At 41.4% G+C, this 23,434-nt stretch overlaps 1 protein-coding gene across 10 annotated transcripts in view; it reads left to right on the top strand.

The window, feature by feature from the left end:
* TLE1 (TLE family member 1, transcriptional corepressor) overlaps positions 1-22,463 on the top strand; it is an 88,144-nt gene extending 65,681 nt beyond the window's left edge. For all 10 annotated transcript variants that reach the window (XM_054178062.1, XM_054178061.1, XM_054178060.1 and 7 more), the window contains 7 exons: positions 848-924; positions 16,265-16,514; positions 18,098-18,345; positions 20,220-20,367; positions 20,743-20,893; positions 21,303-21,379; positions 21,544-22,463. In XM_054178062.1, coding sequence (XP_054034037.1) covers positions 848-924; positions 16,265-16,514; positions 18,098-18,345; positions 20,220-20,367; positions 20,743-20,893; positions 21,303-21,379; positions 21,544-21,651 — 1,059 coding nt within the window. In that variant the 3' untranslated portion in view covers positions 21,652-22,463. The remainder of the gene's footprint in view (positions 1-847; positions 925-16,264; positions 16,515-18,097; positions 18,346-20,219; positions 20,368-20,742; positions 20,894-21,302; positions 21,380-21,543) is intronic.
* The last annotated feature ends 971 nt before the right edge of the window (positions 22,464-23,434 follow it).

Raw genomic sequence — 23,434 nt, 5'->3', positions numbered from 1 at the left:
TCAAAGTATGGGGAAGTCAAAGTATGTTATGTCTACATCTCTGTCCTTGTATTTTGTGTTTTGTGGAAATCAGTGTAAGTTGGTTGGTACATATCTTGGAGCTCTGTAATAAGGTGTGTTAAACCAGTTGTCGTTAGGGTGTAGTAAGTAAATGGAGCATAGCAGGTTACTCTGCTTGATAGCAGCTGTAACAATTCTGCAAGCATGAGCTTGGTGACAGCTGTATGCATAGGGAAATTTATGTAGTTGTAAGTGTGAAAGATTGGACTTAAGCATGTCATCTTCTCATTTATGTAGAGAATGGCTGTTTTGTTGTTTTTTGGTTTTGATGGGGTTTTTTTTAATGGTAAACAGGGCTTTCATGTGAAAATCAGGAAATTATGAATTCTAAATGTGGTTCCTAAAGCATTAAGAAGGTATGGCATTCAGAAGAAAAACTGAATTTCTGTTTGATGTACATATTTATTAAGCATATAAATGTTTAGTGGAATTGTAGTGTGTAAAAAAGACCTGCACCCTGCAGTGTAGCTCCATGAGTGATCTCTCAGCTGATGTGCCCACACAGTTCAGTGGAACTTCTGGCTGGGGCCTGAAGCTGCTCTCGCTGACTATGTGTATCTGCAGTAGTTCTTGCAGAGCTAGGTACTGTGGGTGTGTCTGTGTGCTGACACAAGCTCCTAATTCCAGGGCTAGCTCGGTGCCAGCATAGGAGTATGTGTGTTAAGGTCAGTGGTGTGAATGCATAATACACATTGTTGGTATTCACATACAAATGCATAGTATCTTGGGGGTGAAGAAAAGAGGCTTTCTGAATGAAACAGAAAGATTAATTCACTTTCCATTCCAGGTGGGTTTTGATCCTCCTCCTCACATGAGAGTACCTGGAATCCCTCCAAATCTAGCAGGAATTCCTGGGGGGAAACCGTAAGTAACTTCTCACATTTTGGTTATGGGTAATATCTAGAGAGAAAACTATCTTGTCTCAGGGAACAAGAATTTCCAAGTGGTTAGTGTCTGGTTAATCCCAGGAGATTGTTTTAGACTTCTTCTGGTAAGAGGTGCAGCATGTAAATTCTGAAATGGTAGCTGTCATATCCTGTCTCTGTCCAGAGAGGGAAAGAGACTCAGTTCTTTAGAATATTCCCATGGCATGAAATTAGAGGCACAAACAAGGCCAAAATATCAACAGCTAGACTATTTATTACACAATAAAGTGGATGGATCAGAAGGGGAGAGAGAGAAAATAGGGAGAGAGAAGAGGAAAGGAATTATATTACCACACCCCTCACCCCCCAAGACAGTTTGGGTCTGTGGAGAAAGGCTGCTGTCACTTTGGTGTGGAGGAGAGGTCATCCTTGTTGGCTGCACTGTCCTCTGCTGGCAGAGGGGAGGGAGACATCCCAAAGTCCAAGCCCTGCTCTGAGCAGCCTCTTCATCTCCATGAGTTGCAGCAGGAAGAACTTAGGACATGGAGAGAGGGTTCCTCCTGGTCTTTCTTCCAGGCTACATGGTGATGTTTCTGTCCTTTTCTCTCCTGGTATGTTATTTGTTTCTCTTTAGAGCAGCATTGCCCTGGTCTTGTCCTTCTCTTGTGTTTTCCTTCTCAGTGGCATTGTCCTGGTCTTTTCCTTCTCCTGAGCCAGTAGTTGCTCAGATGTTTTATACAGTTTTTTAGGTATGTATATTCCAGAGAGTATAGATAGCAGTGGCCTCTGCCCATTGTTTCCAGGGCAGCTGCAGTCTGGTGAGCAATCTTTATGCATCTTCCAGAGAGTCGTTCCAGTGGCCGTTGCCTGATATACACATCAGCTAATGTCTGGGCAAGCAGCAAAGGTGATTTTGTCTTTGTTGAGTCACATCAAGAGAGACAAGATTTAGTCTCTCTCATATCCCTAAACAGGTGTGCATGTACTGTTGTTGACAGTATAATTTTTTTGTTTGTTTTTTATTTCCTCCATTCTGGGGGAACTTAAGGGAGCTACAGACTAGTAGACAGTGGCAAAATGTGCAAGATAAAAACATATTGAAACTAGATTTCATACTATACTGAGCATAAATGTGTTGTGTGAGCTAAGGCTCCTTGTCTAGCTCCTGTTTTATTAGGATGGCAGTAGGCAACTCTTTAAATCATCTGTGTAAGTTTACAAACTGGAGAGCAAAAGGATGATGAAGCAGTTGTGCAGCAGGTGGTGCACAGATATAGGATAAATTTCACATGTTCTTCATATTTAAAAATGTAATTATTGGTGAAGAGGTGGTAGAATAGAATACTTCCGTGGTGCTGTAGCTTATTGATATAATAAATTCACTAAAATGGTATAAATAAAATATTTCAGATGTTGTCAATCATGCAAACATCCTTAAAAGTGCATCAGATTACAGGCACGAAAGTGTGTATTTTCCTATACTCTTTTCTATAACAGTAGGAAAGAAGCTGGTATAAAGTAGGAAAGTCATCCTGAATGTGTTTTTGTTGTTATCCACCATGCTTCTGAGAACAGTCTTAGCTGTTTGGTGGCAACATGAGATACCTGTTGAGTCTTGGATTTACTTAAAGTTAGTGGTATGCTAACAAGATTATTGAAGTGAAGAGTTCAGTGAGTTGATGTTGCATATCATGTAATGGGATACTTAAATTTAGTACAGTAAGGAACAGGCTGTGTTCTCAAAGCAACCTTTTATTAAGGGTCAGACTCACTCTTGCTGACTTTAGTACAATTTGGCATACTTAAATATTTTTGGAGATCACATAATGCAGTGACTCTAAGTTTTTACTTTCAAACAAGTGTATTCATAAGCTTTCAATTACTTTTCCTATTACTAATGTCTGGCAGTATTTCATATTATAAGCTACAAAAACCTATTTTTTTCAGTGAGAAAATTTCTGTGGCTGATTTCCAGTTGCACTATTTGAGGCATAAAAGCAGCATGTGTATAGTGCTATAGTTCGTGTTCTGTTATTTCATAGCTAAATTACAGTGTGTGTGGTTTGTGTTTTCTTTCAAATAACCCCTTTATTTAGTGTTTTCATCACTTTATTCATGCTGCTTTGTAAGTCTCGTACTTTGATACATTCCCCACACTCCACTTGATGTGCTCTGTAACGGGTTTTGTTGTGTTACTTGGATCAAACCAGTCATTTTCTCTGGGGTGACATCTTTAATTACCTTGATTGTAAATGAGGCAAGCCTAAAATTCCATGAACTGATCTGTTATCTTTCCATTGACAGCTTTAGAATAATCTTTTTAGGCTTGATTTGCTACAACTAGCTAGATGCCATTTGCTACCTGCAGCATCTTTGAGTATCTCTTACCTGTAATAGGCAAGTTACCTTTATTTTCTGTACAGAGAACATGGGTTCTATAATCATGCAAACGGGGAGAGTACTCTTGGGTTATTTTCAAGCTCTGTCTGTTCCTAGAGTACAATTAAGGTACTACACTGGATTTGTTTTATGAGATCAGGACTTTTATTACTTGATGCAAGTGGTACAGAGAATTTTCAAACTAGTGAATCCCTAGCCATATGTGTATGCTCACAGCTGCATGTATTTATCAATGGTTGTGCTGGACTTTTTTTTTTTCATGTAGGTCTGCTTCCAAGAGAAAATTAAATGCTTCTCTTTCCAAAGGAGTGGCATTTCTGATAGCATCCTGTTTTCTTTCACTCCTATGTATTATGAGATCTTTCAATGACTAGCCTGTTGAAAAATTAATAGACTTTTAAGAACCTGCTCCTACTTGTCTGTTAGCTGTTACCAAGGGTCTGTTGTCTGGAAAGCTTGTCTTTGGCTTACTTCATAACTTTATTAATTGTAAGTTTTTTCTACTGTCTTTCTATATTCCTGAATGTGAGTCTTTCAGTTTTGCACTTCACAGTCCAATCTTCGTAACAGTAGTACATACATACTTGGGAAATGGGGAAACAATCCAGAAAGCTGAAGTGTCTTCAGCAGTTTCCTAATTATACAAGATCATAGAATCAACATGGCTGGAAAAGACCTCAGGGATCACCAAGTCCAACCTATCACCCAACGGCCTCATGACTAACTAAACTATAGCTTCAAGTGCCATGTCCAATCCTTTTTTGAGCACCTCCAGGGATGGTGACTCCACCACCTCCCTGGGAAGGACATTCCAATAGCCAATTACTCTATCAGTGAAGAACTTTCTCCTCACCTTGAGCCTACACTTTCCCTGGTGCAGCTTGAGACTGTGTCCTCTTGTTCTGATGCTGGTTGCCTGGGAGAAGAGACCAACCCCCAACCACCCATCAGGTAGTTGTAGACAGCAATAAGGGCTCCCTTGAGCCTCTTCTTCTCCAGGATAAACAACCCCAGTTACCTCAGCCTCTCCTCACAGGGCTTGTGCTCGAGACCTCTCACCAGCCTTGTTGCCCCTCTATAGACACGTTCAAGTGTCTCGATGTCCTTCTTAAATTGAGGGGCCCAGAACTGGACACAGGACTCAAGGTGTCGCCTAACCAGTGCGCACAATGATTTCCCTGCCCCTGCTGGCCACACTGTTTCTGATACAGGCCAGGATGCCATTGGCCTTCTTGGCTACCTGGGCACACTGGTGGCTCATCTTCAGCCAGCTGTCCACCAGCACCCCCAGGTACCTTTCTGCCTGCCTACCCTCCAGCCACTCTGACCCTAGCCTGTAGCACGACATGGGGTTCTTTGGACCGAAGTGCAGCACCCGGCACTTGGACTTCTTGAATGCCATCATGTTGGACTCTGCCCATCTGTCCAGCCTGTCAAGGTCCCTCTGGAGAGTCCTCCTACAGATCAACAGATAATCTAACAGATCAACACCTGCTCCCAGCTTGGTGTCATCTGCAAACCTGCTAATGGTGGACTCAATCCCCTTGTCCAGATCATCAGTAAAGATATTGAATAGGATTGGGCCCAGCACTGATCCCTGGGGGACACCACTAGTGACTGGCCTCCAGCTGGATGTGGCACCATTCACCACCACTCTGGGCTCGGCCCTCCAGCCATTTTCTAACCCAGTGCAGAGTGCTGCTGTCCATGCATGGGCTGACAGCTTGGCCAGGTGTTTGCTGTGGGGGTAGTGTCAAAGGCCTTGCTGAAGTCAAATGAACTAGTCTTTGCATTTAGTAGCAGGTTGTGTTGTTGGGAGTTCGTTTGTTTGTTTTTAATTTATCTCCTATGAGGCTTTTCAGCAGTTTCGTATTGCTTTGGTATCTTGGTGTAGAGAAGTGTCTGCACTCTTCAGATGTTTGTAGTTCAACAGTTAATTTTATGGACAAGGACTTGATATGTGTACATGTATATGAACACACACAAAAAAGGGTTTCATGTTCTTAGTTTCCCATCAATAGACTATTCTTTTCTTAGCAACTGTTCTGGGTCTTTTGGTGGTGTTTGGCGGGGTGGAGGTTGTGGGTTTTTTGTTTGGTTTGTTGTGTTGGTTGGTTGGTTTTGGTGGGGGGAGGTGGGTGTGTGGGTGTTGTTGGTTGATTGTTGGGTTTTTGTTTGTTGTTTGGGTTTTGGTTTTGTTGTGGGTTTTGTGTGTTTTGTTTTTAATGTTTGTTTTGGTGATTTTGTTGTTTTATATTTATCGTTGTTTTGTCATTTTGTTTTGGATTTGTTTTTCTTTGGTTCTGGCTTTGTTGGGTTTTTTGGGGGGTGAGGTGTGTGGTTTTCTATTTTCCCTTCTAGATAAGCTTGAGCCATCACTTACTAATTATTTTGTCCTTAGGCTTTGAATGGGAAATCGGCACTAGTTTCCAATATGGACGTTTGTTGTCTTGTCTTGCACTCTGTCATTTTGATACATTTAGCTGTGCCTTAACCGTATAGTTCTTGGTGTATTGTTGTAATCACCTTGTACTTTGCATAGTATTTCTAGCAAGATACTTAACTTTTATTCTTCTATAGCTGTGAAATTAATCTTGTGGATTTCTTCCTGGTGTGAACCACACCTTCTAATGTTGTATTGTGCACTAAACACAGATTTTTCAAGCTCAGTGTTAAGATTTATGTTGATAGCATTGCTTCCCAGATGTCAAAATTGTGAATTAGTGGTAGCACTGAGGACAAATCTATTTCTTAGTATTATTTTCAAATGTGATGTTCATTGAAGCACATGTTATACATAGGCACAACAAAGAAATGCTTCTTTTCAGCTCTCATTTTAGTAGGAAAGGGAAATTTCACATTGTAAACATTACCTCTTTCAACTTAGAAGGTGATTATGTGTATATGGAAGGGAATAGTTACTGTTCCGGAACTGCTGAAGGCAAAAATAAAAAAAAAACTTCAATTTTTCAGGTCTTCACAATTGTTCGGTGAATGTGCAATGAACAATATTGTAAAAGAATGCTAATTTTATTATATTGTAGTGTACCAGTTTGGTTTCCTACCCCTTATATCTCTGGCTGGAATTATCTGATAACATGTATGAGGTTAAAGATTTTGTTATTCCTCTACAAATTTTTATCAGTATTTCTTGGTGTTTCATTCCATATAATGAAACACTAATAATCATTGCTATGTCAACTACAAACAAAATAAGCTGGAGTACAAAGAAGAGATGGATGTGAAAAAAGGCACTCATTGGTAGAAGGAACTGTCTGCTTTTGTGTTTTTGCACTTGGGGTATTTTTGTGCTAATTAAGGAAATCTATTTTAATTGGAAAGATAAAGTAGAACCTTTTGTTTTTCTATAAGGCATGGTACTTTAGGCAGGAATTGCATGCATTATATCAGTCTGAATACTCTGAGTAGCTGGCAGTTGGGTAGTTTAGTTGATTTGACATGTTCTTGAGCAGAGAATTAATTATTCTGAACTCTCCTTAGCATGTCATGATACTTAGTATATACTACTTTGGAAATTGGAGGACTGTAATTATTAAGTTAAATTGAGAAACTGGATCACATTAGTATCACCTACTGTGTTAGTAATGTATTGGAAATCTGCAGGTTCTCAGTGCTGGAGAAGTCTTGGAACACAGCAGAGCAGAAGACTAATTTTTTTTTTTATTCAGTATATCATCATAATTGGCAGTATGTTTTCTTAGAACACTTTCCTAAATTGAAGGTATGAGAGTTTGTCCTGTAACTGTTCATGGTATGCAATTAATTACATGTGTATATTTACATATTAATTGATATACATTTAGCTCATTTCTTGTTAAACTGTAATTGCATTGTATAAGAACTTTGGTGTGTTTGTTAGGCCAACGTGAGGAAGGGCATCTTCATGCTAAGTCTTTTGACCAAGATGAATAGTCATGAAACCTAGTCATTTCATAAATGTAGGATGCTGCGATTGAGGTAGAAATCCATAATTGTTATGAAGCTGAACAGCACTTTTCTGGCATATACAGTCAGTTCTTAAAGATCATCTTAAAAGGCCAAAAATCCACTTACTTACAGTGTTATAGAATTCAGATGTCAACAGGAATTTGTTGAGGAGAAAGATGGGTGAGGGATGCTTGTCAAGAAATACTTTGAGCATTAGTAAACTCTGGAATTTATCAACTTTTGCTGAACACTGACTCTTTTAAGGCTGGACAATTGAAATGCTTGTCAGCTTTGAGATTTCAGGTCTGTGAATGTATCTAGAGGTGGCCAAGAACATCAAAGATCGAGAAGCAAATAGTTGCTCGCAATGCTGTCTCCAGTACTGTGTTCTGGAGACAAAATTGTTCTTGTTTGGCAGTGTCAGCCTTGCAAATGATGCATGTAAGTAGTCTGTCAGTAGTGATGTCAGCATGATATTCCATGCAACTTCAAGCAAACAGGAAAATTCACTTTTTTGTGTGCTTGTCTTGGCAGACAAATTTGGCAGTATGCAGCCATTTCTTTATCCAGTGAATTGCTGATAATGTGCACTGTAGAAAATACTGTCTTTGCTTGTTAGAAACTATTACTGGTTGGTCTGTTAGGCCCTCAAACTCAGCCATCCCAAGTCCTGACTAGCCAGTCTTGGAAAAAAATGTCTGTTCATAATGATAAAAAACAGGGACTACTCTTATGATCTATATAATTGCACTTTAAACACAGGCATACTGGTGAAGTTCTACATGATTAAAGAGTACAGTGGGTAACTCACATTTCAGAGCAGGAGAGATATCATAATTCTACAGCATGCATGAAGCACTTAAAATCTTCATGTCTTTCTTCTGTCCTGTCTCAGCAATAAGTAAGAGGCCAATTGTTTATGTCCTAACCTTCATTAACAAAATAATAAAATCAGGTACAAGTGGATTATAAATCTTAAACATGCTGTGGGAAAACAATGATTAATACTTGCTTAATTGTTTTTCTTAAATCTACTCCAGAAGCAAGCACAGTCTGAGACTTCAGAGTTGTGCAGTTCTGTGTATGCTTACTGCTACCAAGTATTCTGCAACTGACCTGCAACTGAGCCTACCACGAGTCAGCACCTGGTTGACCTTCTCAAATAGAAAAGGGCTAGTGGGAGATGTGATGGTAGGAGGTTGTCTAGGGTGCAGTGACCCTGAGATAGTGGAGTTGTCAATATGCTGGGAAATAATGAGGAGCAATAACAGAACCCTTACTTTGGACTTCCAGACAGCAGACTTCAGCTTACTTAAGCAACTAATTTGGAGAGTACCATGAGTAGCAGCCCCTAAGAACAAAGGAGTCCAGGACAGTTGGACCTACATCAAAAGAGAGCTCTTGAAGGCACAGGAACAGGCTGTGCCCACGTGCTGAAAGATGAGCCACCAGGGAAGGTGACCAGCATGGATGGGCAAGCATCTGTTGAAGGAATTAAGGGGAAAAAAGAGGGTGTCTTCACCTTTGGAAAGAAGGGGAGGCAACTTGTGAAACGTTTAAGGATGTTGTTAGGTCATGTGGGAGAAAAATTAGAGAGGTAAAAGCTCATTTAGAACTTAAACTTGGCCACGTCTATGAAAGACAATAAAAAGCATTTTATAAAATTTATTAATACTAAAAAGAGGGGCAAGAAGAACCTCCACTCCTTATAGGACTTGGAGGGGAATATTGTGACTAAAGATGAGGAAAAGGCTGAGGTACTAAATAGCTTTTTACCTTCATTTTCAACAGTAAGGCAGGAGGACCGCAGGATAACTGGCCGCCTGAACTGGTAAATGGGGTCAGGGAGCTGTATAATCCCCCTGAAATCCATGAGGAAGCAGTTAGGGACTTGCTGATCCACTTGAATACTCACAAGTCCGTGGGACCAGATGGGATCCATCCTAGGGTACTGTGAGAGCTGGCGGATCACAGTATCACAGTATAATTAAGGTTGGAAGAGACCCCAAGGATCATCTAGTCCAACCTGTCTTGACAGACCTCACAACTAGACCATGGCACCAAGTGCCACGTCCAATCTCACCCTGAACACCTCCAGGGACGGTGACTCCACCACCTCCCTGGGCAGCCCATTCCAATGACGAATGACTCGCTCAGTGAAGAACTTTCTCCTCACTTCGAGTCTAAACATCCCCTGGTGCAGCTTGAGACTGTGTCCCCTTGTTCTGGTGCTGGTTGCCTGGGAGAAGAGACCAACCCCTTCCTGGCTACAACCACCTTTCAGGTAGTTGTAGACAGCAATAAGGTCACCCCTGAGCCTTCTCTTCTCCAGGCTAAACAATCCCAGCTCCCTCAGCCTCTCCTCATAGGGCTTGTGCTCAAGGCCTCTTACCAGCCTTGTTACCCTTCTCTGGACACGTTCAAGTGTCTCAATGTCCTTCTTAAACTGAGGGGCCCAGAACTGGACACAGTACTCAAGATGATGAGCTGGCCAAGCCTCTCTCCATCATTTTCCACCAGTCCTGGCTGACTGGAGAGCTCCCAGATGACTGCAAGCTAGCCAATGTGATGCCCATCCACAAGAAGGGCCAGAAGGAGGAACCTGGGAACTACAGGACTGTCAGCCTGACCTCAGCGCCAGGAAAAATTATGGAGCAGATCATCTTGGGGGCAATCACAGCACACCTGCAGGATGGCCAAGAGATCAGGCCTAGCCAACATGGATTTAGGAGAGCCAGGTCCTGCCTGACCAACCTGATTTCCTATGGTCAGGTGACCTGCCTGGTGGATGTGGGGAAGGCTGTGGATGTAGTCTACCTGGACTTCAGCAAGGCCTTTGACACTACCCCCACAGCAAACACCTGGCCAAGCTGTCAGCCCATGCATGGACAGCAGCACTCTGCACTGGGTTAGAAAATGGCTGGAGGGCCGAGCCCAGAGTGGTGGTGAATGGTGCCACATCCAGCTGGAGGCCAGTCACTAGTGGTGTCCCCCAGGGATCAGTGCTGGGCCCAATCCTATTCAATATCTTTACTGATGATCTGGACAAGGGGATTGAGTCCACCATTAGCAGGTTTGCAGATGACACCAAGCTGGGAGCAGGTGTTGATCTGTTAGATTATCTGTTGATCTGTAGGAGGACTCTCCAGAGGGACCTTGACAGGCTGGACAGATGGGCAGAGTCCAACATGATGGCATTCAAGAAGTCCAAGTGCCGGGTGCTGCACTTTGGTCCAAAGAACCCCATGTCGTGCTACAGGCTAGGGTCAGAGTGGCTGGAGGGTAGGCAGGCAGAAAGGTACCTGGGGGTGCTGGTGGACAGCTGGCTGAAGATGAGCCACCAGTGTGCCCAGGTAGCCAAGAAGGCCAATGGCATCCTGGCCTGTATCAGAAACAGTGTGGCCAGCAGGGGCAGGGAAGTCATTGTGCCCCTTTACTCAGCACTGGTTAGGCGACACCTTGAGTCCTGTGTCCAGTTCTGGGCCCCTCAATTTAAGAAGGACATCGAGACACTTGAACGTGTCTATAGAGGGGCAACAAGGCTGGTGAGAGGTCTCGAGCACAAGCCCTGTGAGGAGAGGCTGAGGTAACTGGGGTTGTTTATCCTGGAGAAGAAGAGGCTCAAGGGAGCCCTTATTGCTGTCTACAACTACCTGATGGGTGGTTGGGGGTTGGTCTCTTCTCCCAGGCAACCAGCATCAGAACAAGAGGACACAGTCTCAAGCTGCACCAGGGAAAGTGTAGGCTCAAGGTGAGGAGAAAGTTCTTCACTGAGAGAGTAACTGGCCATTGGAATGTCCTTCCCAGGGAGGTGGTGGAGTCACCATCCCTGGAGGTGCTCAAAAAAGGATTGGACATGGCACTTGAAGCCATGGTTTAGTTAGTCATGAGGTGTTGGGTTGATAGGTTGGACTTGATGATCTCTGCGGTCTTTTCCACCCTTTGTGATTCTGTGTGATTCTGTGACTTCCATCCTGGAGCTCAGAAAAAGACCCAGATTTTCAGCATTTTAACTGCTGTAACTCCAGGATTCTGTACCTGAACCTGAGCAGTTGTTCAAGATTCAGCAGTCTTATTGCCATTCTTCTACTTCATTTTCCTTAGTGAATATGTCCTTTGGGACAGAGCTGTCTCTACTCCTCAGAAATAATGTGGATTTCTAGTTAAGCTTTTGTCATTACTATAATTCTTCATATAAGAGAAAAGAAAGAGTTCCATGGGAAGAAATACATTGGATATACTGTATCTTGTATAAGTGAAACGGAGCGAATTTTTCACTTTCTTTATCATGCATTTTTCATCTCTGACATTTCCATAACAAAAAAGACACATGAATGATGTGCAGGAATTGGATGTATGTACACATGCGTATATATTATTTTTTTTCGCTAGTAACAATTTCTGTTAATGAGTTTATACCTTTCCCTTCTGAGAAGGATGCAATATTGTGAAATACTTCAAAACTTGCGATAAAATAATTTGAAAATACTACTTCAGTGTTCAGAACAGAAAAGTAAGTTGAATTACCTATTGCTGAGTCCTTGGAAGAGGAATGCAATGCTAATAATTGATTACAGTGACTGAAGATTCTTGGGGAGGAAGGTACATTTGGAAAAGCAAGGACAGTTTTGAACACAAAAATATATTAGGAAAATAGAATTACCACTAGGGAGATGGAAGTTCATTAGTTAAAACAAGCAAACAAACAAAAACCAAACATCTTATCTCACCATTTTTTATCCCCTTTGGTTTCTTGAAGAATCACAGAATGTTAAAGGTTGGAAGGGATCTCCAGAGATCAAGTCCAGTTTCCTTGCCAAATTCAGGACCATTTAGTGCAGTCCACACAGGAATGCATCCAGACAGGTTTTGAAAGTCTCCAGAGGAGACTCCACAACTCCTCTGGGCAGCCTGTTTCAGTGTTCTGTCACTCTCGCTGTAAAGAAGTTTCTCCTCATGTTGAGGTAAAACCTTTTATCTTCAAGTTTGTATCCATTGTTCCTTATTATTGAGTACCACTGTAAAGAGATTGGCCTCCTCCGCTTGACACCCACCCCTCAGATATTTATAGGCAGTGATCAGATCCCCTCTCAGTTTTCTCTGCTCAGGACTAAAAAGCCCCAGGGATCTCAGTCTGTATTCATAAGGAATATGCTCAAGTCCCCTAACCATCCTTGTGGCTCTCCACTGGATTCTCTCCAGCAGGTCTCCATCTCTCTTGAATTAGGGAGCCCAAAACTGGGTACAGTATTCAAGGTGTGGTCTCACCAAGGCAGAGTGGAGGGGGAAAAGAACCTCCCTAGACCTGCTGGACACACTTTCTTGACACACCCCAGGATACCGTTGGCCCTCTTGGCCACAAGGGCACTTTGCTGTCCCATGCAGAGCTTGCTGTCTGCTAGGACTTCAAGGTCTTTCTCCATGGAGCTGCTTTTCAGCAGGGCAACCCCTAACCTGTACTGATGCATGCTGTTATTCCTCCCCAGGTGCAGGACCCTGCACTTGTCCTTATTGAACTTCATGAGGTTTGCCTTCACCCAACTCTTCAGCCTGTCCAGATCTCATGGGATGGCCGCACAGTGTGACAGGGTGTCGACCACCCCCTGCCCCAGTGTTGTATCATCAGTAAATTTTGTTGATGTAACAGCAACATCAAAAATACGAGCTCTGCATGTGCTAAAATCAGAGGAAGCAAAAGAGGTACTCATGAGTGTAATAAATGCCAGACTTCTGCAGCAGCAGAATAGCAGGATAGGTTGTCTTCCGGACAATTGGCCTCCTGAGCTGGCAGATGGAGCCAGGGAGCTGTATAGTTCCCCTGTGATCCAGGAGGAAGTAGAGACCTCTGGATATATTGATATACCTCTGGATATACTGTGTATCTTGTACAAATGAAAGGGAGTGAATTTTGCACAGCAGACTTCAGGTTACTCAAGGAACTAACTCAGAAGTTTCCTTGGGAAACAGCGCTTAAAAACAAAGGGGTCCAGGAGGGCTGGACCTACTTCAAGAAAGAACTCTTGAAGGCAGAGGAACAGGCTGTGCCAATGTGCTGGAAGATGAGCCGCCGGGGCAGACAGCCAGCCTGGATGGGCAATGAACTTCTAAAGGAATTAAGGGGAAAAAAGAGTGTGCATCATCATTGGAAGAAAGGTGAGGCAACCTGTAGAATGTTTAAGAATGTTGCTAGGTCATGTAGGAAAAAAACTAGAGAGGCAAAAGCACATTTAGAGCTTAGACTGGCCACTGCTGTGAAGGACAACAAAAAATCTTTCTATAAATATATTAATAGCAAGAGGAAGGGCAAGGACAACCTCCACTCCTTGGTGGACACAGATGGAAACATGGTAACAAAAGATGAGGAAAAGGCAGTGGTACTTAACACCTTCTTTGCATCAAATTTTTAATAGCAGGATGTCTCAGTCCAGAGAGGGAAGGAGACTCAGTTCTTTTGAATATTCCCGTGTTGTGAAATTAACAGCACAAGCGAAGCCAAAATATCAACAGCTAGACTATGTATTACATAAATAAAACAGAAATAAGAAGGGGAGAAGGAGAAGATAGAGAGAGAGAGGGAGAAGATAGAGAGGGAGAGGGAGAAGAGAGAGAGGAGAGGAAAGGAATTATATTACCACACCTCTCACCCCCCCACCCCAAGGCAGTTTGAGTCTGTGGAGGAAAGGTGCTGCAGGAGATGCTGCGTTTGTAGAGAAAGGGTGCTGAGGCTTTGGCTGGAGAAGAGATGAGGTGGTCCCTCTGGGCAGCTTCTTCAGCTCCATGAGTGGCAGCAAGCGGGACTTACGACATGGAGAGAGGGTTCAGACTCTCACACAGGACTGGCCTCCTGAGCTGGCAGATGGAGGGAGGGAGGGAGGGAGCAGTATAGTTCCCCTGTAATCCAGGAGGAAGTAGTTAGAGACCTCCTTAGTCACTTGGATCCCCACAGGTCCCTGGTATAGGATGGGATCCGTCCTAGGGTGCTGAGAGAGCTGGCAGATGAGCTAGCAAAGCTGCTCTCCATGATTTTTCAACGGTCCTGGCTCACTGGAGAGGTCCCAGAAGACTGGAAGCTGGCCAATGTGATGCCCTTCCGCAAGAAGGGCCAGAAGGATGAGCCAGTGAATTACAGGCTTGTCAGCCTGACCGCAGTGCCAGGCAAGATTATGGAAGAGGTCATCTTAAGTGCAATCACTCAGCACTTACAGGATGTCTAAGGGATCAGGCTCAGGCAGCAGGGATTTAGGAAGGACAGGTCCTGCCTTACCAACTTGATCACCCTCTATGATCAGGTGACCTGCCTGGTAGATGTGGGGAAGGCTGTGGCTGTATTCTACCTAGACTTCAGCAAGGCCTTTGACACTGTTCCCCACAGCAAACTCCTGGCCAAGCTGTCAGCTCATGGCTTGGACAGCACCACGCTCTGCTGGGTTAGGAACTGACTGGAGGGCTGTGCCCAGAGAGTGATGGTGAATGGTGCCACATCCAGCTGGCAGCCAGTCAGTAGTAGTGTGCCCCAGGGATCAGTGCTAGGACCCATGCTCTTTAGTATCTTTATCGATGATCTGGATGAGGGTATTGAGTCCATCATCAGTAAATTTGCAGATGACACCAAGCTGAGGTAGGAGAGGGTAGGAGAGCTCTGCAGAGTGACCTTGACAGGCTGGGCAGATGGGCAGAGTCCAAGGGCATGAGATTTAACACATCTAAGTGCTGGGTTCTGCACATTGGTCACAACAACCCCAAGCAATGCTACAGGCTGGCGTCAGAGTGGCTGAAGAGCGGCCAGGCAGAAAGGGACCTGGGGGTACTGGTTGATAGTAGGCTGACCATGAGCCAGCAGTGTGCCCAGGTGGCCAAGAAGGCCAATGGCATCCTGGCCTGTATCAGAAACAGTGTGGCCAGCAGGATGTTAGGAAGAAGTTCTTCATAGAGAGAGTGATTGCCCATTGGAATGTCCTGCCTAGGGAGATGGTGGAGTTGCCATCAGTGGAGGTGTTTAGATTTGTTGGGGTGCTTGGTGCTATGGTTTAGTTGATTAGATGGTACTGGATGATGGGTTGGACACAATGATCTTGAAGTTCGCTTCTGTTCTGTTCCGTTCTGTTCCGTTCCATTTTTCTCATTATTTGAAAGAAAGAAAAAAACCTTGCAGCTGAAACCTGCTATTTGTGCCTTGGTCCTTGCATGCATCTGACTTAACAGTGAATGCAAAGAAATTGTTCTGTGTACTTTCACAAGAAGTGTTTTTATTCATTGCTAGGATTCACTTCATTGACTCTCAATTTTGAGTACAGATAAAAGATGTTGCAGAAATCCCAAAATCACTTTGAAAAGTGAGCCTTTCAGCTCTTCCAAAATACTTCTTCAAGAGAAAGTAATTATGAGAATAAGATATGTTTTCTGATGAAAGGTGTGCAGCTTCCTTATGTGCTTCTATTTTGTGTTTAAAGTGCTAATTACCAGCTGGAATGAGAGGCGTGTGAGTGTAGATGGTGCTAATGTCAAATATGCAGAGAAGGAGCAAGTTGAACTTTATTTCATGCTTCCACAGGGTACCAGGTGCAGGTCTCATGGAAGGCATCTGAAAGATTAGTGTCTGGTGAGAGATTGCTTCTGCAGGACTTGTGGTGCTGAGACTTGGAAATGATGGCTAGAAAGCAGGGGCTAAAAGATCTTTTAATCATCCAGATGTCTGAACGGTAGTAGCCATGCCTGTGGTCCTTAAAGTTACAGATAGATTTTAGCATCCTTCCCCACTGCATGAATACTTTAGGTGAGAAAAAATGAAAATATCTATTGTGAATCCTTGTCTGTCTCTGAGATTTCATGTGCCTGTGTTACATGGTACTGAAGCTCTGATTTTTATGAGAAAAAGACTGTAAAATAAATGAAATAAAATAATATTGTAGTTTTCTTGCATTATAGCACTCTAACTGGCTGATTCAGGTTTTTTTTGGTCTTGTTTTCACTCTTCTTTCCCTTCCCAAAAGAGCCTACTCCTTTCACGTTACTGCAGATGGTCAGATGCAGCCTGTTCCTTTCCCGCCTGATGCCCTCATCGGTCCAGGAATCCCTCGCCATGCCCGTCAGATCAACACTCTGAATCATGGGGAAGTTGTATGTGCAGTTACCATCAGCAACCCCACGAGACACGTGTACACAGGTGGGAAGGGGTGTGTCAAAGTCTGGGATATCAGCCAGCCTGGCAACAAGAGCCCTGTCTCTCAGCTGGACTGCCTGGTAGGTGAACAGGAACTTGTGTACAAGGGTAGCTTCTCGTTGAAACTTAGTAAAGTCTGGATTTTGTTCATATTACAGGGAAACAGCAGGTAATTCTGTTTCCTGCTTTATATATTTAGCTTAATATTTTTAAAAGAGCATGTGGAGTTACAGAGAAGAGTGCTGGTTTGCTTAGAGTTAAATGTCACTAAATGTCAAATAGCAGTTAAGATTTTTTGAGTGGAAAGTGTACCTGATTTATTTATTCATCCCCCTCACTCCCACTTTTTGTTGCACTGACATTTTCTGTGCAGGAGTTTAAAAAGAATGGACCCTGGCTTCTGCAGGGATGCACATAACCTTCCTAGGTGTTTAACTCAATCCAGGAGTGACAACCTCTTTCTTTTGTAAGAGGGTATCAGTCATATGACAGTACACATGACAGGGTACCAAGGTCACCATTAAGTCTTACTATGCTTTTGTTAGTTCCACAAGTTACACCTTTTGGTTGGTTGTTTACAGATATTTAGGATACAAAAGCAACTGAGTGCAGTTGTATGGGTTGCTTAAAAACTGATTTAAAAGTTTGCTCAATAAAATATGCTTTTAATTAGAAGTAACATAGACATCTATGAAATTATAATTGAGAAGATTTAATGCTGTAAAGCACAGTAATATTTTCTGAATGAAAATAAGTATAGCTTTATTGTTGACCCAGTTAAATGTGGTGAGCTTTTTGTTCTGTTTTGATTTGGTGTTTTTCAGACTTTACACTTTGTTTACTGCTATCCTTATATTAGTTGACTAGATGAAAAAGTATGGTTGAATATGTGTTCTGTTCTGTGGCAGGTCTGTGTCTGGATACGTAGTTCTAGATGCCTTTATTTTAGTTACAGAGCAGTTAGCTGACTAAGTACATTTTCACTGCATTTCTTGTCCTTTGCTATAAATTAATAAAATTAGTAGGAGTGCTGCTGACTGCTTTTTGCAGTGGTTTTTTTGTATGTTTTGAGCTACAGATCTTAACTCTCCCTTGTCTTAAAGAGCTGTTACCATGCTAATTTGGTAGCTGTTACAATGAACATCCCATACACCTAAGGAGTTGAGATTGTATTAATTGAAGGTTGAAACATTTTTAACATCAAAAAGTGAATGCACCGTATTTGAAATAAAACTCCAAAACCTGAAATATATGAGACATGAACTGCATTTTCATACAGGATTGCCTAAATGCCAAGTGAAATGTCATTTGCTTTAATATTTCTCTTGTTGGTGACCTTAGCTGATGGAGTGCACTTGCAGAAGTGCTGGCTTACGTTGGCTCTGGTTTTGTGTAATGAGATGGAAGACTTGCCATTCATCATGTTTAAAAGAGAGTAGACTGTTGCAACTGGAGTCTGCAGTTTAATTTCTGCAGCTACAGTCTCTGGTTAGTGATGAGAAGTAGGTGTTTGAAGCCTTTTAGGATCTGCTTGTTCCTCTTCAGCACTTTGGTAATGAAAAAATTAGCATACTGTTTAAAACTTGGATGCAATCAGGAACATATTAGTAGTTGTTATTGGCAGGCATGTATTAACATTACTGAGGTGATTTGTGTTCTACAGAACAGAGATAACTACATCCGCTCTTGTAAATTGCTGCCTGATGGATGCACCCTAATAGTTGGTGGGGAAGCCAGCACATTATCCATATGGGACCTGGCAGCTCCAACTCCTCGTATAAAAGCAGAGCTGACATCCTCAGCCCCTGCCTGCTACGCTCTGGCTATCAGTCCTGATTCCAAGGTGTGCTTTTCCTGCTGTAGTGATGGGAATATTGCAGTGTGGGATCTGCACAATCAGACCCTAGTCAGGTGAGTCTTTACTTGTTTACAGAAGACATTCATAGAAGTTACTCTTTGGACAGCTACATAAATATTTATCTTGCTGAGCAGTGGTTCCTAACACCAAAGTAAATAGTATTTCTTATCCAAAGAATAAGATTAGCACCCAAGTTGACCAGAAACTAGTTTTGGTAGCTTTTACCTAGTCCTGGAAGATGTGCTTTCAGGGCTTGAAGGGTTGATCCATAACCTGCAGTCAGTGTAAAAGTTATTGTTGGTTTCAGTTACTTGGATTTATCTGTGGGTTTGTACAAGCAGCATTTCTGGTTTGCAATTAAAGTAGACTGAGCATTTCTTTTAGGGAACTCTTTCTGGTTTGTTCAATCCCCACACTTTCCCTTTTGTCTTAAGACTTGTTAAATAGTAAAGAGAATGTTTAGTTCTTATTTAGTGATAATAAGTAATAAATCTTATGAAAGTGATCGAAAATGTGAGTCTCTTCAGTTCTGAAGGAAAGCATCATTCATGAGAGAGATATTTGAGTTTGGGAGGAATTTGATCTCTAAAAATAGATGGGTTGCAAGGAGTACAGTAGATGTCATGTAAATTACTTCTGAGATCTTTTGTTAGACCTTTGATTAAAAATACATTTGGAGATGATTGAAGTATATGGCAGGTCAATATTCAGCTCTAGTGATATAACAGAGAAAGAAACATGCTTCCATGTGTGCAATGGCTTTTAGCAACTAGCTATATAATTTGTAGAAGCTAAGTTTTGCCTTATTTACCAAAATAGTCATGGCTTCCAATATTACGACAATAGAGAGCCTAAACTGGGAAAGGCTGTGATATTTTAAAAGCTCTGAACACAGACACTGAAGAATCTGCTTAGTCAGCTGTGTTGCAATTAAATGCCCTATACATCAATAATTAGCCTGAGATTATGTGCATGCAAATTTTACTTCCTGTTGAACTTCTAGATCCACAAAGTTTTTAGTTACATAAAATCTTAAGTTTCCCCTTTTCTTTCCTGGTCTCTGTAGAAGTGCACTCTTTTCATCTTCTTGCCTTTTGAATATTTGCTGTACATGTTCCCACCACATGCTGACTGGTCTTGGTAACAGGTGTAATTTTGAGGCCAGACTGAAAAACCAAAATGTGGAATATGAGCTTTCTGTGGCAGCTGTTAGTGATTCATCCTCTTCATTCACAAGCTGCTTGTCTTTTCCTTCCCTCCACCTTTCACACAGAGGCGTAGGACATTCCAAAAACTGCTTGGCAATGAAAATTGCAGAAGCCTCAGAAGGCTTTTGCTAAGGAATTAAGGAAAACTTGTGATGACCTGGTTGCTGAAAGCTGAGAATTACCAATGAGAAGCTTTGTAAAACAAGCTGCACCACTTACATTTTTGTGATCTCCTGCCATGGAAAATGCAACTTCATTGACTCAGCAGTGCCTGTGTTTAATTCTTTGGATGTCTATCTGGATCCCTTCCTATTAATATCTCTGCTTATTATTTTTTACTTTGACTTACAGCCAAATAAAAATAGAGAAGCTGTAGGAGTTTTCTTCCCTCAGCAGTCATTTTAATCTCAGTTGTATCTGGCACTTTTAACTATAGTTACTGTACTGCAGTGTTCTTAGAAGCTTTTATTTTGCTTTTCAAAATCTGATGGGAAATACTTGACTTTGCTCAGCTAGCCATAAAGCAGTTGATTCCTGTAGCACCTAGAAAATATTTATGTAATGCTGTTCATATAAATGCATTTAAGAGGGAGGGGCTGTTTTTTTCCCTATGAGCGGTTGCAGGAGAGATGACACATAGAGTCCAAAACTAACACTACGACAGTGTTTACCTTGAGCTATGGCAGGAATTCATTATTCAATCTGGTTTGTTTTATCAGGCAATTTCAGGGCCACACAGATGGAGCCAGCTGTATTGACATTTCTAATGATGGCACCAAGCTTTGGACAGGAGGTTTGGATAACACTGTCAGATCCTGGGACTTGAGAGAAGGGAGACAGCTACAACAGCATGACTTCACATCACAGGTAACTGGATTTTCTGCATCTTGGGGAGGTGAGGTTACAGGGAGAGGGAAATATTTAGGATGGAAGATGAGACTGAGCCCAGTGCAACAGGCAGATTGTCTTCCTTTTTGCTACTCAGAACATGGTATTTTGGAGCTTTTGCATGTTTTCTTTCAGAACAAAATGATAGCCTAACACTGATCTCTCTTCCTGTTTTTCTAAGTTAATAGATAAGAACAGGGGTTATTTAGTCCCGTGAATTTTGAACAGCAGTCTTGCTGTTGAAATACATAAATTTTATTTGGACATTTTCTCCCCCCTTCTCCCAGTTCTAATCACTGTAGAGAAAAAAAATCCATAGGAAATAATAAAGTGTAAATGTGGTTTAATTTACAGATATTTTCCCTTGGATATTGTCCTACTGGTGAATGGCTGGCTGTGGGAATGGAGAGCAGCAATGTAGAAGTACTACATGTAAATAAACCAGACAAATATCAACTACACCTTCATGAGAGTTGTGTATTGTCACTCAAATTTGCTTACTGTGGTAAGTTGTCCTAAAGACAGATCTGGAGGTCAAGGCTCTAATTCATGCCACATTGATTAGTTACTGCACAGTCATAGGTCATATGGTGATCAAAACTTAGTATCTAATTTTCTTAAGTTAAGAATAAATAGTTCTACTTTGTGGATTCAAATGTACTTACCTGCAAATAACCATCCATTTGCCTGAAGGCTGCTCTGAGGGTTGTTTTGTGCTTAAAAAGCTATTTCTACTTGTCAAAGGGATTTTCTAGTATGTAATACGTATTTTGAAGGAAAAGTAGTGTATATTAATAGGGAGAGCTTTTACAATGTTCATTAGTTAACAGATTTCTCAGACGTGCATTGAAAACTCACAATCTTTTAGATGTCTGTTTCATATGTTTTCACAGTTCTTCTGGTTTATATTCTAGGTAAATGGTTTGTGAGCACTGGGAAAGATAACCTTCTTAATGCATGGAGAACTCCCTATGGAGCCAGTATCTTCCAGGTGAGCGTGGTGATGCTTGTAAAGAAAAAATTGAAGCATCCAGAGTCCCAAGACTGGACTTGGATATCTTCACCTGTGTGATCTGCCCAAAATGGGATGCTAAGATGAGGTTTGCAAACTCTTCTCTTTTAAAGTGATGTAATATATTTCTTCTTTTCTTCTAGTCCAAAGAATCTTCCTCAGTACTTAGCTGTGACATCTCTGTGGATGATAAGTACATAGTCACTGGCTCTGGAGATAAAAAAGCTACAGTCTATGAAGTTATCTACTGAAAAATATGATGGGGATATAACTTTTGGAAGATGAACTGGGCCAAAATTGTTTGTAATTGTAGAAGTAGAAAGGTTTTGCCTTTTAAAAAAGAAAGAAGTATTGAGTTTCCTGACTTTGCCATGAAACTACTCCGATTTTTCAAAATGGAAGGCAACATCCAGCAACTAAATATTGGCTGCAAGGACCAAACAGAACACAAAAGCCAGATGGACAGATGTACCCTAGGTTTTTGGCATATCTTTTAAAACCAAGTCTACTGAAGAATGTTGGAGCCTTTTATTTTTTTCCTTTCTTTGTGACCTCATGCAAATCGTTCTTGTTGCCTGAATATGGGGGATAAATACCTTTCTGTTCCTTGCAGTTCAAGTTACATTCTGTCCTGTGTAGAGCAGTGGTGTCTCAGATAAACTTGTTTCCTGATTTTTGCATCTTGTGATAAGTTTTTGTATTATTATTGAAAGTCAAACATTTGTATAAATTGTAAATATGTTTAGTTTATTACAGCAAAGGCTTTAGTACCAACAAGAAGTCTTCCCTTCCTCCCCCACCCTGCCTGCCCTGCTTATTTAAAATTAAAAAACTTTTGGGGATATAAGTACCTTTTTAGAAGCAAAAGCAAACACTATGTATAGTTTGAAAATGGTGTCTTATTCTTTATAACTCTTCCTAGATTCCTTTATCATACTGCAAAGTAGTTGTTTTGACATATTAGGATATCGAGTCTAGTAGATACTGTCTTGTGCTACAGAAAACTTAAAAAGCAATTTTGTACTAATTATAGTGTAAATATAAAAATTGAACATTTCATAAAGTTGTGCAGTTTTTGTTCTGATGTCCCATATATATGTTGTTTGGCAGATACAGTAATATGTACCAGATCATAACTCATTGGTCAATTCTCCAGAAGCGACTTTGCTACCCTTTCTCCCCCAGCTGAACACTATTCATGCAATGCTACAATTCAGCTAATTACATCTAGCTTTTATTCATTAAACAAGGATGTTTATGATTAAACAAAGCTAGATAAGCTACATCTTTCATATTTTACAGAGAAGTGGTAATTAATGACTATTTCCTTTTAAATGTTTTGACTGTACTTAGATATCTATACTTAGATACTCAGGTAAATTTAATGGAATTACCAAAAGTCGTGAGTTTTACAGGGAATCACTTTAAAAATATTAAATACTTGCAGGGCTCCAAGTGAATTAACGTAAATAAGTTAAATTCGATTTTTTGGTAAGAATATTAAAGGAACATTTTAAGCTAATCCACTGTACAAATTAAAATTAATTTTTCTTGAGCACCTCATCTTATATAAGTCTATAGACTCCATGTGTTCATTACTGAGCAATCTCTGAATCCTTTCTACTGTTGTATCAATGTGTGGCAACTGTGAAGAGCCAGGCTGTGCAGTCAGTTACCAAAGCTAAGCATCTTGAAGTTTTCTGGGTGTACTTAAAAACAAAAATAACAACAACCAAAAAAAAACCAACACCCATGAGGAGGGAACATCTACATTTCATTCTAACTATGTTTTTTCAGGTAGAGTTCTACCACTGTGTGCTAGACAAACATAGCTATTGCGCCACTGAGAGCCATACATTTCCTACATTCTGTAATTTAATTAGAATTTCTGTCACTAATGGAGACTACAAATGAACTGAAGGATATCTTAACAAAAAAATCAGATTACACAAACTGGCAGACAGGTTAAAACTAATTTTTGAAGAGCTGCTTTCTCATTTTTCTAGCATTTGACAGTGACCTATATTCCTGCTC

Source organism: Dryobates pubescens, chromosome Z, assembly GCF_014839835.1.
Source record: "Dryobates pubescens isolate bDryPub1 chromosome Z, bDryPub1.pri, whole genome shotgun sequence".
Taxonomy (NCBI): domain Eukaryota; kingdom Metazoa; phylum Chordata; class Aves; order Piciformes; family Picidae; genus Dryobates; species Dryobates pubescens.
This window is presented reverse-complemented; position numbering and strand designations above follow the sequence as displayed.